General features: G+C 53.8%; 1 protein-coding gene across 5 annotated transcripts in view; it reads left to right on the top strand.

The window, feature by feature from the left end:
• Positions 1-18,471, top strand: part of HS1BP3 (HCLS1 binding protein 3) — a 36,628-nt gene that overhangs the window by 9,311 nt on the left and 8,846 nt on the right. Inside the window, exons 3-5 of one of the 5 annotated variants that reach the window (XM_086325684.1) lie at positions 2,083-2,290; positions 3,824-4,040; positions 18,046-18,206. In XM_086325684.1, coding sequence (XP_086181810.1) covers positions 2,083-2,290; positions 3,824-4,040; positions 18,046-18,206 — 586 coding nt within the window. Of the gene's footprint in view, positions 1-2,082; positions 2,291-3,823; positions 4,041-5,266; positions 6,185-9,622; positions 9,951-13,763; positions 13,964-18,045; positions 18,207-18,471 lie in introns of those variants that run through there. The other 4 variants (XM_086325687.1, XM_086325688.1, XM_086325685.1 and 1 more) reach the window with 4 other exon arrangements.

Raw genomic sequence — 18,471 nt, 5'->3', positions numbered from 1 at the left:
TAAACAGACTCTTGGTGAGAACCAAGATGCAACATGATAGCAGGTAGGAACTGCTTTGTTCCACTGGGTGGGTTCAAATCTGATTTGCCCCCAGTGGAGCTTAGTGCATCCATGTTTTTCAGAGATGGGAGCAAAGAAGAGATATCTGAGACCCAAGGCCCTGGGCAAGATGGAGAGGCAGCACTCGGGGGCCCGTGAGAGGCCCCAGCCGACATGCCGGGTCCTGGCTGGCCTTCCCAGCCATGGTGTGTGGGGACACCTCTGACACCTCCACGGTCACACCTGTGCCACTTTCTCCTGACCAGTGATACCTTTGCCCTGTGGGTAGCTGTGTGCAAGGGTGCCCATTCAGGGAGTTGCCTCTCAAACATTTTGAACCACCTGTGGGAGCCAAGCACGCATTGACACCCTATGAGATCTGGGGGTGTAACCCCAAACCTGAACTTTCTTTGAAGTTTCATGATTTAGCTTTAAAAAAGAATGAGCATTTTGCTTTCTGTTCCTCAAAAGGAGTGGCAACCCTTGCTTTGGAGCACTGATGAGTGTGGGCCCAGGGTGGGGTAGTACCCTAGGCTGTCCATACTACCAGCGTCCTGGAGACGCACAGCTGGCTCCCAGAACCTGGATCCTGCTGGGCCTGGTGGCCTGGCCTGCATGGAGCAGTCAGGCCTGCAGAGGGCGCTCTGCCCCCCCACCTGGTGGAGTCAGGTTTTGGGAAGCACCAGGAGTTGGAGCCTGCTTCACTTTTGTGAAAGGATCCTCTTACCTTTCCTTGAAAGCCTTCTTTGAAAGCTTTTGTCAGCAAAGCTCCCGAGTCAAGCTCTGTGATGACAACTGCAGGCCACAGTCCCCTGTCTCAGATGATTCCCCACTGGGGCTCCTGAAGTCTCCAGTGCCCCAGTTGCCTGCCAGCATATGGAACTCTCCCAGCCTGGGGGCTCTGATGCCCATGCTCAACAGCGTGTGCTCCAACAGAGCTGAGCGACCGGACTGCTGGGTGTCCCTTGTCTGAATGCATCCAGACGCCCCACAGCCCATCAGCCACGGCAGCGTTTCAGTGTGTGCTGGGCGCATAGCCCTGGTCTGGGAGCAGAAGTGGGAATATCTGTGTTCATCCCTAATGCTCCGAAGGAGTTGAGGGGACATGCCCAACGTGTGGGGAGAGCACAGAAGAGTCCAGGACAAGGGAGGACACTGGGCTGTTGTGGGGTGTGGCATGGAGAGGATGACTTCTCTGAGTGCCTGCATTGGCTTACACAGACCACAGCGATGGCGCCGATCCCCAGTCCTACACCTGCTCCCTTAACTGGAAACCTGGAGCCTCGGGGACAGAGACCACGCTGGATGTCCCCATACGGAGACATCAAGAGCAAGAGCCTGATGAGTGGATGAGCCCTTAGCTGTAGCGGGAGTTCCGGGGAGAGGCCAAAAAGCGGTAGCAGTCACCCCCAAGCTCCGCAGAAAGCCGAATGACCCAGGGTGACTCTGACGGCCGAGGACCACCTTCTAACAACCAGGAGGAGCCCCAGCCTGCCTCCCTGAGGTTCCGGTGTGCAGAGGGGTCCTGGCTGGCCCCAGGACCAGAAACCAGCCTTGCAATATCTGTTCTCCACCATCTAAGCACTGTAAGGACCGGCTTTGTTGAAGGCTCTTGCTAGTTCACAGGAGAATGACCCAGAGAAAAGGTGACTTGTTGCCAGAAGAGGACCTAACAGCTGGACAGACCGTGAGGTCACCCTGCTAATGCACAGAAGCCCAGAATGGAGGTGTAGGTCACAGTCACCTGCAGGCCAAGTCCCTGTATCAAGTGCTTCTACCCAGACTGGTAACAGGGCCCTAAATCCACCACGATTGCATCCTTCCTTTGGGCCACTGGGACTTCGGGGCTTGTGCCCAGTGTTGATCAGGAGGCTTAGGGCGTGCGGCAGAGGGTCGGGTGGGAGGCACCTCCATCTGGTCCTGGAGGAGGGCCCACCGAGGAGCCCGGCCCTCGTGGGGACCTCTGTTGGGGTTGGGGGTCAGGGCGCAGCCCTCTCTGTTTTCCCTCTTGACTCAGGAAACCACCTGTTCCTCTCATTCCAGGTCTCCAAAAAGTACAGCGACATTGAGGAGTTTTACCAGAAACTTTGCAGTCGTTACCCGACGGCCAGCCTGCCCCCGCTCCCCAGGAAGGTCCTGTTTGTTGGCGAGGGTGACATCCGGGAGCGGAGGGCTCTGTTCGACGAGATTCTGCGCTGCATCTCCAAGGATGCTGAGCTGGCAGGCAGCCCCGAGCTGCTGGAATTCTTAGGTACCTGAGACCCTGTCCCAAATCCCTACGGGCCCCTGGCCCAAAACTAGGCCTCACTGCCCTGGCTTGGGGGGAGGGGGCCGGGGTGTGGTCCACAGCACCCTCTGCAGCCCAGAGACCTCGGCCAAGCTATTGAGGCATGTGGGCTTCATTCACTGCCATGCTTGGGCTGGGGTCGTGGGTGGTGGGTGGAAGGAGCCTGGGACCCAGCCCTGGAGGGCGGACTGCTTGGGTCCTGGACGGGGCTCACCAGGGACCTTCTCCATAGTCTGATCCCTCCCTTTCCCCTCCTGGCCAGCCCCATGCAGAGCTCCCCTTCACACATACACACACACACACACACACACACACACATGCACATGCACACACACACTTATGGAGAAGCAGGATCAGGTGGTCTGACTTTCCTAGCCTCTCTGTGCCTCGGTTTCCTTATCTATAAAATGAAGATACAATTAGGATCTCTCACATGAGGTTTTTGCAATATTTAAATGAATTTATACCTATCAAATGGCAACCTACTCCAGTATTCTTGCTGTAAAATTCCATGAACAGAGGAGCTGGGTGGGCTACAGTCCATGGGGTCGCAAAGAGTTGGATGCGACTGAGCAACTGAGCGTACCTGTAAAAATGTTCTTTGTGTGATGCTTACCCCATGAAATGGAAGGTTCATGAGATTTTGCAAGGGACTTTACATTTGTCTTAATAAAATAACAAAGCATAACGTAATACAACATAGTCAATACCACTTAGTTCCACATGTCATATCAGTGTACACGTTACATCCTGTGTCGGGCACTCTGTGGCATGGTGATGGGTTCTTTACCCACAGGGTGATATATCTTAGAAGTTCACTGCTTTCAAAAATACACTGTTCAGTAACTGGATAGAGTTAAACAAGCATTCTAAACCCATGCTTCTCAAACCATCGGTGGGGGAAGGGCTAACTATTTTTATTCCCGATCTGTCGCAGACAAGCATCCCAAGGTGCTATGGAAGTTTCTGGATCTTGCTCCCGCTTTCTGTAGTTGCCTCATTGTGGACACCCGCCAGTGGACCACACTTTGAGAAGCGCTTACGTAAGCCAGTTTGTGGTGACGCCGTCCCAGTTTGTCCTGGAATCTTCCACCTGCTCACTGTGCCTCATGGAGTTCATAGTCTAGACCCTTGGAGCAGGTCTCATCAGTGGTTGGCTAGGCAGAGCTCCCCGATGTGCCCCACCACATGCACGTCATTTCCAGAGCTGTTCTGTGAGGACCCCAGACACTGTCTGGTCTCCCATCAGCCCGTGGACTGTAGTCTGTAGTCCCGACAGACACCGGGCTGCAGAGGTTGAGGAACTGCTGTCTCTCTTCTGAGGCTCCGGCTTGTAACTGCTGCACCCCACGCTTTGCTGACCTCCCTCTCTACACTCACCCACACAGACCTGCCATCCTAGTCCCAGGACGCGGCAGGAGGCCTCCAGCTCCGGGTGCTGGTGCAGGAGCTTGCGTGCTGGGAGGTGCCGGGCACCATCTCCGTCTCCCTCCACAGGCACCAGGTCCCCCGGGGCCACGGATCTCAGCGGCAGGGATGTCTCGGTCCTGGACACAGACAGCCAAGCAGGGGACGAGGATGCTTTGGACTTCTTCCAGCAGCAGGACCGAGTGGAAGATGAGGGTCTCCCCATGCTGGGCCACCAGGACGGGGATGCAGGGAAATCCTCAGAGGAGGAGGAGGAGGAGGCCCTGGACCCTCTGGGCATCATGCGGTACGTCTCCCCTTCTGGGTGGGGTGCCCCCCATCTGGCTTGCTCCAGGCTCCTCCCTCTCTCCTGGGAGTCAGAGAAAACCCGTCTCCCTAGAATATCACCCTGAGGGGGCCCGGTACTCAGGGGGACCAGCTCTCTGTTCATCCTCAACATCTCCTGGGTCTTCGGGGCTGGGCCAGGTATTGCCTGCCCCTCCCTGGTCACAGGGTGGCCCCCCAGCATTCTGCACTGAGGCCTGGCAGGCTGCCACCCCAACCCTGACACTTCAGCAGCCCAGGCATCCTGAACCCGGCCCAGGAGGCCTGGGTTCTCTGTCCAGTTCATCATGGAGCCTGTGACTTGCTTCGCGTGGCCGGGGTCCCGCTGCCCTGAAGGTGGGGCTGTTTACCTTGGCCCTGCCTCCAGGTAAGGCTGGAGGGGACTGATGACCCCTAAGGTGCTAACAGTGATGGAAGGAGGTAGAGTAACTCTGTGTAGACTGTGGTTCCCTCTGTGGAAGAAGAGACAGCTAGCTGTGGTCTTGAAGGCCCCTTGGTGTCCTGATTCTGGCACCCTCCTGTTCCATCTCCTTTCCTGGCCCTCTGACTGCCTTCAGCTAATCAGTGAGCGGCCCGTGAGTCTCCATGGTGAGCCCCCTGAGCTGGGGGAGGGGCTGCAGGCTAGATGAGACCAGAGAGCAAGACATCAGCTTCCCAGGCCCCTCCAGCGGGCACCAGCTGAAGCAGTGGGCAGGACCTCCCAACCAGAAGGAGATGGGGAGCCAGACAGACTCAGCACCATCACCACCCCCGCCCCCCGAGGACCCTCACTTCTTGGCCCAAAGGAGCAAGAAGCAAGCTGGGAACTGTTGGTTTTGAGCACCTACTATGCCCCAGGTGATGTACCGTGGCCTTTGTCTCCCGGATCTCATTGACAGCCTGCCCCGCAAACAGGCGTTGTCACGTCACTTGACATGTTAAAGAGACTGACGTCTTCAGGGGCCAGATGCCTTGCCCGCGGTCAGAGGGAGGGCGAACAATGGTGCTGGGATACAAATGGAGCTCGGAATCCTGTCCGGGACCTCGGAGCCAACTGCCTGGGCTGGAGGCCTGGCAGTTTATCCCTCTCCTCCAGTTTTCTGCAGCGGAAGCACAGGGTAGTGATGGCAACTGGTCTCTCGGGGCTCTCATGTAGGGTAAGTGGCTTAGATGTCACGGCCACGTCTTTCTGCCTCTCCACCTCCGCAGAGCTGGACTGAAGACCCAGGGTGACGTTGTCTCTGCCCATCTGGCCAGTCCTGTTCCAGAAAGAAATTAGAGCCGAAGAGAGATGAGGCAGAGGCAAGTTCAACTTGAACAGCGTGAAAAGTGCAGTCCAGAGAGCTCTGCCCACTGCCCGCAGGGCTTCCTCTCCTGTGTGATGGTGAGGGTGGGTACATGGGGACATGTGGTCACAGGGTCACCATGAGGCTGGCCTAGAGGGGCCAAGGAGCCAGGCTTGAGAAAGATCCAGGTGCTCAGGGAGATGGGAGACAAGAGCCGGAAGCCCTGCAGCCCTTGGTGCCCAGGAGTCAGGCTCCTCCCAGCCCCCCATGCTGGCCTTGACCAGGGAGGAGGTCAGTGTCCCTGTGGGAGCGACAGTGAGATCATGTTGGGAAAAGTTCATTATCAGCCTTGCGCAGCCCGAGGGCCATATTGCGCTGTATTTGTTTGAACTCATCCTGTCTGTTGTTCTGAGTAACTGCGTATTACTCGCCGTCAGACTGAGGTTGGCTTGCGTGATTTGTGCCAGCCTTTGGCTGAAGGACGTGCTTAGCAAAGCTGCTCCTTTTTTGGGTAGGAAAATGCTCTTTGGGGTTGGCAAGGGCTGCCTTTAATTTCCTGCTTTTACTTCAGTAGCGATTGTCGGGCAAGGTACTGACTGTCCAGGGACCCCCACTTCGACCCCCAGTGCCATCCCCAGCTCTGCACTCAGGGGCCTCCTTCCTGAATCCGAGGAGAGCTGAGCACCTGAAAGAAATCCTGGAGGCTTTTGACCTTCTGTCAGTCTTTTCTTAACCAATGTGACAATAGTCAGTGCTATTGCCTCCATTGGGAATAATAACAACTAACATTTTTTTGGAGAATGTATTAAATACCAGGAATTGATTAGCCTTTACATGGATAGATATTTTCTATTCTTTTTTTAAAAGGTCGTGACTCACCACATTGCTTTCTGGATCTGTTGTGGATCTGGCTTGGGAAATGGTGCCCTAGGAAGCTGGCCCTGGCATCAGGCCCATTCTGTGTATGAAGAAGCTGATGTTTGGGGTCTGGTGATTCATTCACATTCATCCAGCCCCAAATGGCAGAGTTAGGACTTGATGCCACCTCCCTGCCTTGGCTCTTGATCCAGTCTTCCAGCAGGGCCCTAGGATTATCCCCCTCTTTCACAGATGGCAACATAGAGGACAGAGCTGAGAGGGCGCTTGGCCAGAGCCCTGCCTTGAAGTCAGGTTTCCTCTCGGCCTCTCCTGGGACCCCCAGGTGGGCCTGTTAACCCTCTTGGTGCAGTGCAGCCCACCCCACCCTGCGGTGAGGAACACTGGTCTTTGCAGGAGTGATATGCTCTGCGTGCTCATTTCTCCATCCTGTGCTCTCAGTTCCTATGTGGATGCAGCATCTCTGCTTTCCCAGCCACCCCAACCCTGAGCGCCCATCTGGGCCAGGCTCTGGCGCTCCGTTTCCAGGCCACAGGTGTCGGCCCTTCCTGCCATGGCCACTGTGGGGCGCTGTTGCTCCACTGCAGGGCTGCTGGGAGGGTGCGAGCCATGGCACAAAGCCTGGTTTTCCTTTGTCTGTTAAACCTGGTTTTGATTAGGGAAAGAGGCGTTACTACACCATTAGAAAGTGCCTTAAGATAGAAAAAAAACCCTCACCACCCAGCCACTCTCCTGTTTGCAGATTTTTTTTTTTTTTGCATCCCTGTCCCAGGCTGATCCACATAACTGCAAACATAGCACACATGCCTTTTATACTCTGCTTTTTCACTTAATGTCCTCACCATCGCTTTCCATGTGGAACACAGTTTTCATATTTAACTTTCTGTTTTAGAGATTTCACAGTTCTAAGAAAGGTGAAGTTCTCCCATAATAGTTCTGCCTTAGGCTAGAAATACTCTGCTAGGATAACTGTAACTCAAATAATATACAATTAGCGTAGAAAAATTAAAAGCACATTTAAAAGCCCCTTTTTCATGAAGGTATATGCTTCTGGTTCAGTTCAGTTCTGTTCAGTTCAGTCACTCAGTCGTGTCTGACTCTCTGCGACCCCATGAACCGCAGCACGCCAGGCCTCCCTGTCCATCACCAACTCCCAGAGTTTACCCAAACTCAGGTCCATCGAGTTGGTGATGCCATCCAGCCATCTCATCCTCTGTCGTCCCCTTCTCCTCCGGTGCTCAATCTTTCCCAGTATCAGTCTTTTCAAATGAAACAGCTCCATATCAGGTGGCCAAAGTATTGGAGTTTCAGCTTCAGTATCAGTCCCACCAATGAACACCCAGGACTAATCTCCTTTAGGATGGACTGATTGGATCTCCTTGCAGTCCAAGGGACTCTCAAGAGTCTTCTCCAACACCACAGTTCAAAAGCATCAATTCTTCGGCACTAAGCTTTCTTCACAGTCCAGCTCCCACATCCATACATGACTACTGGAAAAACCATAGCCTTGACTAGACGGACATTTGTTGGCAAAGTAATGTCTCTGTTTTCTAATATGCTGTCTAAGTTGGTCATAACTTTTCTTCCAAGGAGCAAGCGTCTTTTAATTTCATGGCTACAATCACCATCCGCAGTGATTTTGGAGCCTAGAAAAATAAAGTCAGCCACTGTTTCCACTGTTTCCCCATCTATTTGTCATGCAGTGATGGAACCGGATGCCATAATCTTAGTTTTCTGAATGTTGAGCTTTAAGCCAACTTTTTCACTCTCCTCTTTCACTTTCATAAAGAGGCTCTTTAGTTCTTCTTCACTTTCTGCCATAAGGGTGGTGTCATCTGCATATCTGTGGTTACTAATATCTCCCGGCAATCCTAATTCCAGCTTGTGCTTCCTCCAGCCCAGTGTTTCTCATGATGTACTCTGCATATAAGTTAAATAAGCAGGGTGACAATATACAGCCTTGACGTACTCCTTTTCCTATTTTGAACCAGTCTGTTGTTCCATGTCCAGTTCTAACTGTTGCTTCCTGACCTGTATACAGGTTTCTCAAGAGGCAGGTCAGGTGGTCTGGTATTCCCATCTCTTTCAGAATTTTCTACAGTTGATTGTGATCCACACAGTCAAAGGCTTTGGCATAGTCAATAAAGCAGAAATAGATGTTTTTCTGGAATTCTTTTGCTTTTTCAATGATCCAGCGGATGTTGGCAACTTGATCTCTGGTTCCTCTGCCTTTTCTAAACCCAGCTTGAACATCAGGAAGTTCACAGTTCACATATTGCTGAAGCCTGGCTTGGAGAATTTTGAGCATTACTTTACTAGCGTGTGAGATGAGTGCAATTGTGCAGTAGTTTGAGCATTCTTTGGCATTGCCTTTCTTAGGGATTGGAATGAAAACTGACCTTTTCCAGTCCTGTGGGCACTGCTGAGTTTTCCAAATGTGCTGGCATATTGAGTGCAGCACTTTCACAGCATCATCTTTTAGGATTTGAAATAGCTCAACTGGAATTCCATTACCTCCACTAGCTTTGTTCGTAGTGATGCTTTCTAAGGCCCACTTGACTTCATATTCCAGGATGTCCGGCTCTAGGTGAGTGTGAGTGATCACACCTTCGTGATTATCTGGGTTGTGAAGATCTTTTTTGTATAGTTCTTCTGTGTATTCTTGGCACCTCTTCTTAATATCTTCTGCTTCTGTTAGGTCCGTACCATTTCCGTCCTTTATTGAGCCCATCCTTGCATGAAACGTTCCCTTGGTATCTCTAATTTTCTTGAAGAGATCTCTAGTCTTTCCCATTCTGTTGTTTTCCTCTGTTTCTTTGAACTGATCACTGAGGAAGGCTTTCCTATCTCTCCTTGCTATTCTTTGGAACTCTCCATTCAAATGGGTATATCTTTCCTTTTCTCCTTTGCTTTTCACTTCTCTTCTTTTCACAGCTATTTGTAAGGCCTCCTCGGACAGCCATTTTGCCTTTTTGCATTTCTTTTTCTTGGGGATGGTCTTGCTCCCTGCCTCCTGTACAATGTCACGAACCTCGTGTTGTATTAACAAAATGCGATTGTGTTAATATGCACCATTCCATAATTTGCTTTCTTTTTCAGCTAGGTCTTTCCGTATCAATAAATAGGCTTCTACCTTCCTAACTTGATGCTAGTGCATCAGACTGATACGCTGTAAATGGCATTGGGGACATTGTGGTGTTTTCTGTAGGTTTTTGCAGTTACAGGCAGTGATGAACTTGTTTGTGTGTGGAGTGTTTATTCTGTTGAGCTTTTCCCCCAGCTGCCTGCCCCAGAGCAAGGTCCCAAAAGCTTCTGTGGGGGGGTCTTGGTTGTGCCTCTCCAGTGAAGGGGTCTTTAGGGACTTAATTTCCCCTGTGTTGGGATGTCCTCTCTGCTTTTGCAGAGCCTACCATCTGCAAGACCCGCTGCCTCCTCCACTTCCCCCAGTGCTCAGGGAGCCCCCCTCCATGCTCCAGGTCCCTGAGGACCCTCAGCTTCCCGAAGGACAGGCTGGTTCCTGCATGAACACGCTGTCCTGTGAGACTGGGCTTCCTGCTGTCCAGACTTGTCCGCTCAGAAGATGGGGAGCAAGCACCCAGGCCCTGGGCCATGGCCTCGAGTGGTGAGGCTGGACATTTCTTTGGGATGTGAATCGTGTGTTTTGTCCTAATTATTTATCCAAATGTTGTTTTATCTTTCATAAAATGACCATATGCGTTTTAGCATAAAAATGTCTTGCTTCCTATATTTGGATGAAGTTTCTGCTCTGGGATGATTGTGTGGTTTTGAAAGCTTCTGGCACATTGCCAGGTACCTCCAGATCTATTAACCAAGGTTTATTCATCCAACTACCTTCTCCCGCCCCAACTTTATTAGGGGCTTCCCTGGTGGCTCAGATGGTAAAGAATCTGCCTGCAGTGCAGGAGACCTGGGTTCAATCCCTGGATCAAGAAGATCCCCTCAAAAAGAGAAATGGCAACCCATTCTAGTATTCTTGCCTGGAGATTTCCGTGGACAGAGGAGCCTGATGGGCTACAGTCCAAAGGGTTGCAAGAGTCAGACATGACTGAATGACCAACAACACCAGCTTTATTGAGATGAAGTTGCCCTATGGCATTGTGTAAGGTTAAGGGATACAATGTTGATACACCTACAATGCAAAATGATCACCATGCTAAGGTCAGCTGACACCTATCGCCTCACCTAACTATTAATACTATTTCCAAGATTTAGAAGTGAGACAGCCCCTAAGGACAGGAGCATGGCCACTTCTCCTTGGAGGCCTCTTTCTAAATAGTGCATTTGTCACCCTTGGGCTTAGGGCCCTGTAGTATTCCAGCCCTGCCTAGGGTAGCAGAGCCCAGCTGGGAATTCTCCACCACCCTGGAGCTGGTTAGAAATGCAGATTCACAGGCCCCCCTGGAACCTAGGTGGAGCCCCAGAACCTGTGTTTTCACAAGTTCCTGACGTGCTCTGCAGGCAAAATCATGTCTGAGGGGCCCCCAGAACTGAGCCTAACAAAAGTCTTGGAGAAGCAGGAGGGCATGCAGCAGAGAGCAGCCCCACCAGCCGCCAGGCTCTGCTGCCTTCAGAGGCTTCCAGGAGGCAGGCTCAGGGAGGCCTTCCTGTTACTCTGAGCCCCCGGTTTTCCTCTCTGGTCACCTGCTAGAGGTCCGTTCTTCCTGATCGCTGCTGGGGCTGTGGCCCAGGGCTGGTGGCGTCACACTATACCTCCACAGACAGCACTTACCCTTGATCTGTCCTGGGACCAAACAGTGAGGGTGCAGGCAGCACGGTGAGCACCCTCGGCTCACCCTAGAGCCATCACAGTGATTGCAGCAACAGCTGCCGTTGGGGTGACCACAGCACCCTCCACCCCCGCCCAGGCGTGCTGCACCAGCTGTGTTTCTCCATCCGCAGCAGTGCAGAGTCTGGCCTGAATGAATGCTGTCAGGGACAACACAGGTAACGGCGCCTTCCACTGCTTTCATTGAGTAGCAGACGCTTTGGTGCAAGAGAAATTGCATACAGAACCCTGATGGATAAAAAAACACAGGGAGTAGCATTGGCCCGGGTTGGGACAGGAGTTGCGGGCTCTGGATCTCTGTCCCCTCAGCCTCGGCCCACCTCTCTGGTGGCCGTGGGCAGTTTTGCAGGAGGCCAGGGCCCCTGAGTGTGGTTTGAAAGCCACTTCAGAAGCTGGAAAACCTAGAGTGTACGGTCAGTCTAGAGCAGGGTTGGAGGCTGACCGTCCTAGGTTCAAGTTCCAGCTCTGTCAGTGAGCAGCCTGTGGACACTGGGCGGGTTGCTGGACTTTCCAGAGCCTCCAGTTTCTCTCTTGGTAAATTAGAGGTGAAGTCCAGGCCTAGTGGCTATAAAGATAAAATGGGATGAAATACAGGAAATTTCCTTTGTATGATATTATCACTACTTCAAGTTTCCTTTGCTCTGAAGAAGCCAGAAGCCTTTGGGTGTTTAAACAATTAAAATGAAAAAGGGAGCTTTTCCACTTCCTGTTGTTATGTAAATATCAGCCCTGGGAGTTGTGCTCACAAAGGCCTTCACCTCCTTATCTTTGTTGAGTCGCCAAGTCCTGTCCCACTCTTTGTGACCCCATGGACTGCAGCACTCCAGGCCTCCCTGTCCTTCACCATCTCCCAGAGTTTTCCCAAGTTGATATCCATTGAATCAGTGATGCCACCCAACCATCTCATCCTCTGTCCCCCTCTTCTTCTGCCTTCAATCTTTCCCAGCACCAGGGTCTTCTTTTCCAGTGAGTTGGCTCTTCACATCAGGTGGCCACAGTACTGGAGCTTCAGCTTCAGCATCAGTCCTTCCAGTGTATATACAGGATTGATTTCCAGCATCTTTGTGGTTGCAATAGAGGAACCTTCCCAAAATTACACAATCTGGGGCACCATCCAGGCAGGAGCCTCGGCCTCCTGCCTATTGGCCTGGACTTACCCTGTCACCGCCTACTGAGCCCCCACCTGTGCTGGGTGCCGACTTCACCCGGTCCATTTCTTCTCCATGGTGGATGATGTGGGGGTGGCTATTCTCCACTGCAGGGACTGCCAGCATCCACTAGTCATACCAGCATCTGGAGTGTTGTGGGGGGTGTTTGAATAAACAAAGACCACCCATATGAGAATCAGCAAAGGCCATTTATTCATGGTGGGCCATAGCAAGGGAGGAGTTCAGCCGCCCTTTTACAGAGACTTATAGACAGGCAGGGAGTGGGAGAGATGACTGGGGGCAAACGGGAAGACTCGAGTCTGCCCTATTGGAGGCTGTGGACATGGGGAAACCAGAGGCCTAACCGGAAGTTGGGTGTCCTGTGCGATTGGTCAGGTGAGCATATTTGGCTTTGTCGTGGGCCTAGAAAGCGAGAAGCAGGGTAAAGACTAGGAAAAGAAAGAAAGAAAGTGAAGTCTCTCAGTCGTGTCCCACTCTTTGTGACCCCCATGGTCTGTAGCCTACCAGGCTCCTCAGTCCATGGAATTTTCTAGGCAAGAATACTGGAGTGGGTTGCCATTTCCTTCTCCAGGGGACCTTCCTGATCCAGGGATCGAACCCGTGTCTCCTGCATTGCAGGGAGACGCTTTATCGTCTGAGCCACCAGGGAAGCCCTAGGAAAGACTAGAGAAGACGGCAGCTATTAATCACTCGACCACTGGGGTCACTCGCTGTGGAGGTTGGAGTGAGGCTTCCTGGGCCAGTTGCTGCAGGTTGGGGGCTGAGTTCTGTTTTGTATCTGGATTCAGTCTCTTAGGGCCATTGTGGGGGTGACCAGCAAGGGGTGCTGTGCTTTCAAGCAACAGGGTGGCAGAGCCAGGGCGCCCTGGTTTCTTGGTGGTGCTGCTGCTGGGCCAGGTGAGGGGCAGCGTTTGACCCCTGTGCAGAGAGAGAGAAATGGCATCCCCCACGAGTGAGAAGAGAGAGAGGTCTCTGGGGTCCTGGAGAGGCAGGCTGGGGCTGCTGAGAGGGTGACTCTGGGAGAACAGCAAATGATGGGTGTCCAGGGTAGCCACGTGGTCCAGCCAGCTTCTTCAGGCCCAGGGTGAAGTCTGCTGGGTTGAAACACAGTGTGAGCTAGACGTCCTCCTGTGATCATTGGCCTCCGGGGTCTATGCAAGATGGCAAGTGGACCTCGGATGCAAGATGGCAAGATGCAAGATGGCATCCGGGGTCCACTTTGCAGTTTCTGGAGCATTCCTTATTCCCTCCAGACAGATAAGGAAACATTCAGAGAGTGAAATGACCAACCCGGGGTCACACACAGGTTCTGAATCCCTTCCCAGGGGTCCTCTCTCAGGAACGATCAGAGTCCCCCTCCCCTCTCCTGGCCCTGACTTCCCCTCAGACCCTCCCCCTCCTCCCTCCATGTACCTGCCATCCAGCTGTTGGGCACTTGGAAGTGCCAAGCCCTTCCCACCTCAGTGTTTTCACAGGGCTCTTGCCCATCCCTCTGTCCACTGTGTCCCTGAACCCCCCTGTCCCAGCGAGGCCCACGTGGGTTCACAGCATCAATGCCTTTCCTCCAGGATTTTCACAACTCTTGTGATCCAATCACCGTGGAAGCCCGTTGCCCAGTGCTGCTAAGGATAACATTGTCCTGGAATGAACTTCACAGGTTCATTTATCAGCACGCTGAGAATTTTCTCTAATTGAAAAAAACCCAAAAACTAAATTTAAGATGAAAAGTGCCTTATTTTGAAGCAGGAAAGTTACATGCTTGGAAAAGAGGTCGATTTCTGTGTGTGGTTTAGCATCACCCTGACTTTGAAAGTTAACAGTTATGTTGTGTGTGAGCCTTTGCTTAGAAGTACCCGCCATCTTCCGTGAAGTCTTAAGAGGTGCCTCTGTCGCTCAATACCCACGGGTCCTGGGGCTCTTGGTTCCCCCCAGGGGTCTACCACGGGGGCAGGTGTGCCCGGGAACAGTGACACATGCCCCCTGGGCGGCCAGAGGGGAGGACGCAGTGGTGTCAATCACTGTCACAGGGTCGCCTGAGCCCCGTGGAGCAGGGCTGCTCCTCGGCCCGTCAGAGCTGTCAACCGCGGCACCTGCCGCCTCTCATTCAAGCTCAGGATGCAGCCTGACCGGGACATCTGTCTTCGATCAGGCACACACGGCAGGAAAGCTGACATCTGTCCGTGTGCACACATGTGTCCTGCAGGAGCACACTTCCACGTGCCTGTACCCATCCAGGGACTGCCCCCAACCACCACCACCACCTCCCACAACCCTCCCAGGGTCAGGAGCTGCAATTCTGTCCACTGCGGACCCCTCTGTTTGATGCTCAGTTGCCCCATCCCTGATAACAGATCTGATCTACCCGCCTTCTTTAGAGGAGAGAGAGGGCGGTGGGGGAAACCCTTTATGGCCAGTGACTGGCTCAGTAGAGCTGGGTAGTATGTCCTGTGGACATAAGGGTGGACACAGGTGGAGCTGAGAGGGGAATGGAGGGCATGCCAGGAGCGTGGCCCATGTGTGCAGCCTCAGTCTATGCTCACACGGCCTGTGAGCGAGGGGCAGGAACAGGCTTGAAGTCGGAGTGACACCTTATGTGAAATGCCCATCGTATCATTGAATCGGAATTGAGCACCATCCTCACTTGTCCCTTCTACCCTTGGGTCACTTCGGCTGTCCGAGTTTACTGGGAGTTTGCCTGCTGACATTCTCCCTGCTTTTGTCTGCCCCGTTTGGGGCCTGATCATTTCTCCCTAGACCAGGAGCAGAGCTTCCACGGGGGACCCGATCGTGCCTGAGTCATACCTGCCGCAACCTCTCCCAGATTGAGGGCCTCTCTGCCTGTGTCAGTCTTCTGCCCTTAGCCCCTGAGACCTCAGCTCACCCCTCTGCCACCTCCTCTCAGAAGCCCTCGGGCTGGGTTGACTCCTTCCTCTGGGCTCCGGCTGTTCACTTGCCCCATGTGGTGATGACAGGTATATGTCTGTGACTGCTCGGCTCTGAGCTTCCAAGGACAGTGCCAGGTCTCATCACCCAGCACAGGTTCTTGCCCTTGGGAGGCACTTGCTGACCACTGGGCCACAGAAGGCACTCGGAGTGAAAGGATGAGCTCCCTACAGAAGGGCAAGGGGCTGCTGGAGAGACCAGCTGGGGTGCGTGAGAGGAGGAGCCACGGAACAGAGGGTCTCTGTCTGCTGGCATCCCCTCTCTCCTCCCTCCCATTCCCCGCCTCCCTGGGGGACGAGGTAGAAATAAGTCTGAATTAGAGGTGTACTGTCACCTTGTCCATCCACCTATCTGTTTGTCCATCTGTCCATCCTTCCACCACCCCTCCATTCATGCGTCCCTTCCCCTAATATTTACAGAGCATCTCCTCTGTACCAGGCACACTGCTGAGCGCCTAGGTACTGAATCTGGGGCCAGCCAGGACAGGACCCCGGGGCTTTCACCCGTCAGAGCTCCGTATCTCTTGTTCTTTGTCTCCTCCGGGACGGCCCGGGTGGAACCGGGTGGGGCTCAGATGGTGCCTGACAGAGCAGCCCCATGTGCCATTAGAGTCGCCTTATTTCAATTCAAGACAACAGAAGATTAAAAAATGTCTCCAGGGAGAAAAACAAGAACAATTTGAGAGGAAAACTTACATAGCGGGAAAGCCAGGCCTCATTTGTGCTCTCCGAACCAGAAGTAGGTGCAGGAAGGGAAGTCATCGCCGTCTCCGCGCAGCTTCTCCCGTGATAATCAATCATGCCTGTTTACTCTCTTCCTTTGTTCTGCAGACCCTCCTGCCTCTCTGTGCTCCCTCTGGTTTCTGGTCAGAGGGAAGCTCCCAGCCCTGGCCCCGGGTGCCCGTCTGCTGGGGAGGCTGCGAACGTGAGGTCTCAGAGCTGGTGGTTCAGAGTGAGATGGATCTGCGGATGGTGGCTGTGGAGTGGCCAGGCCCGACCCTGCCTCCTTGGGGGCTGCACCCTGGCTGGGGGGATGCTAGGGGATCTCCGCACTTTACTGCTGCAGCCCCTGCTGAATCCAGGAGCAGGGCCAAAAAAAGGGCGGTGGCAATGGGTAATTGAGGGTCAGCAATGGGGCAAAGCCTGGTCCAGTGGCTCCTGAATACAGCTGGTCACTAGAGCCCACAGGGACACAAGCAGTGCCCAGGGCCTGCCACTGGGGTTCTGACACAGTGTGTCTCGGCTGGCTGTGACCGTCTCCGGCTGTCCTGCCCTGAAGGCCAGGGCCTCCCTGGTGCCCACTTCTCAGGGGTCACTCGTGCTGCCCTGGCTCTGCCGTGTCTGTAAAACAGAAGGGGAAAGCATCCCAGGAAGAGTAGGGTACCCCGACTCCTTAAGGTGAGTGAGTGAGGAAGTGGAGATGAGGTTTCTGGAGGAGCCCAGGCCCCTTTCACCTTGCCTAGCATCACGGACAGGGCCGGCGGCTGGCCTCGTTGCAGAGGCGTGGCCTGGGGCTGGAGCCTGTCTGCCTTGTGCCCGGGATGAAGAAAGAGCAGGGACTGGGTACAGCTGATGAGTCTCTGGCCCTACGTGCTGTGTGGCCTTGAGCAGATACCCAGCTTCTCTGAACCACTGTTTCTTCATCTACCCACAGAGACCTTCCCACTGGGGTCTCGGCCCTGAGTGTGGAGGTGTGTGGGTCCTGCGGCCTCAAGCAGGTACACTCCAGCTTTCCCAGCTTCTCCCCGTCTCCGCCAGGACCCCCAAATTCTCCCAGACATCTAAATCCAGACCATGGGAATGACCGCCTCTGAACGCCCTGCATTCCAGCACCCAGGGCCACCCCGCTGCTATTTTTATCTGCTGCTGGTTAATCTGTGCCCTTGTTTACGGTGCTATCAGCGCAGTTCAACCGCATAGTTATCACCAGCATGAGCTCAGACGGTGACCTCGGTCCAGGGGAACTGCCCTGCAGGCAGATTGGCCCACGGAAACCCCACTTCCAGTTAAAAGCTTATTTCTGTTCTTTGCAGGAACCTTAAAATGGCTAATTTAGGCATCACCAACAGGGACTGGATCATCTTGTTAAAATAAAACTGAGTTTGTTTATTTACTGGCGGAATAACTTCCAGTGACGTGTATAGGTCTGCAGCTTTTGGGTCCCTGAAGGTTGACGTGTCCACCCAAGCAGGAAGTAAAGCCCTCCTAGGGCCTAGAAACTTCCCTCGAGCCCCCTCCTGGTTTCCCGCAGCAGTGTCCAGCCCAGAGCAGGACCTTGGCCAGCTGATGAATGAGACATAAAGGGACCTGAGGGGTGCAGAGCCGATTGGGGTTCTGAGGAGCCAGAGGGGTTTCCTGAAGGAGGTGGGGGGAGTGTTGCTCAGTGGGACTGAAATGTTTTCTAGAATGATGGAGGTTCCACCAAAGAGGTGGATTTTTGCGGGAAAAACGGAGCACTGACCAAGGCTGCCTTCTGTTCTCCCCTGGGCCCAGGCCCTAAGGTTGGTAGCCTCCTGTGTACTCAGCCCTGTGTCCGAGCGTCTGTGCAGTGACTCTGAGTTTGGCCCCAGGGAGTGCCGAGGTTGGGCGCCCTGCAAGGAGGCCATGTCCTTTGAGCTGTGACCCGTCCTGCTGGCCCTTCTGGGCTGGGAGTTGTCTGCAGCCGGTTGTGCGGTGCAGACGCCCACCTGATCTCTGCATGCATCTCCACCGCGGCCGTTCCCTGGGCACAGGGCTGTGCTGCTTCCTCAGCAGCGTCTCAGCCTCTCATTGTCAGGTTCTTGGCAAGGTCCTTCTTGACACAAGCACCAGCCTGCCCCGCGCCTGTGTGGGTCTGACCAGGGTGCCCCTCGGCTGGCAGGGCTCTCGTGAGAGGGCCCTACCTCGAGTTCTGTCTGTGATTCTCCAGCTCCAAGAAGCCCAAGAAACGTCCCGAAGTGGCCGTGAAGCCAAAAGCCGTGCCCCGGCTCACCATCTTTGATGAGGAGGTTGATCCTGATGAGGGGCTCTTCGGCCCAGGCAGGAAGCCCTCTCCCCGGAGCCACGCAGAGGACTCACCCCCCAGGGACCGTAAGTAGATCCCCAGGGTGTCCCTTCACTCTCAGTGTCTCCCGGGTGAGCCACCAACCTCTGTGACGGGCGTCAGGCCCACCACACACGAGCAGGATGCCAGTCTTGACACGATACAGACTCAGCTGGTGGGAATTTTCTGCTGGAGAAATCTAGTCTGGCACCGTGTGTCCCCACAGCCCAGAACATTCCGGGGCTGTATGTTTATGCTAGTCATCCCTCAGGAGCAAAGGGTAGTTTTCTTTGTTGCTTTGAAAAGTGTGGG

Source organism: Bos grunniens, chromosome 11 (genome assembly GCF_055505025.1).
Source record: "Bos grunniens cultivar Pamir isolate PY7600 chromosome 11, Bosgru_T2T1.0, whole genome shotgun sequence".
Classification (NCBI taxonomy): Eukaryota; Metazoa; Chordata; class Mammalia; order Artiodactyla; family Bovidae; genus Bos; species Bos grunniens.
Note: the sequence above shows the minus strand (reverse complement) of the source record. Positions and strands in the feature narration are given on the sequence as shown.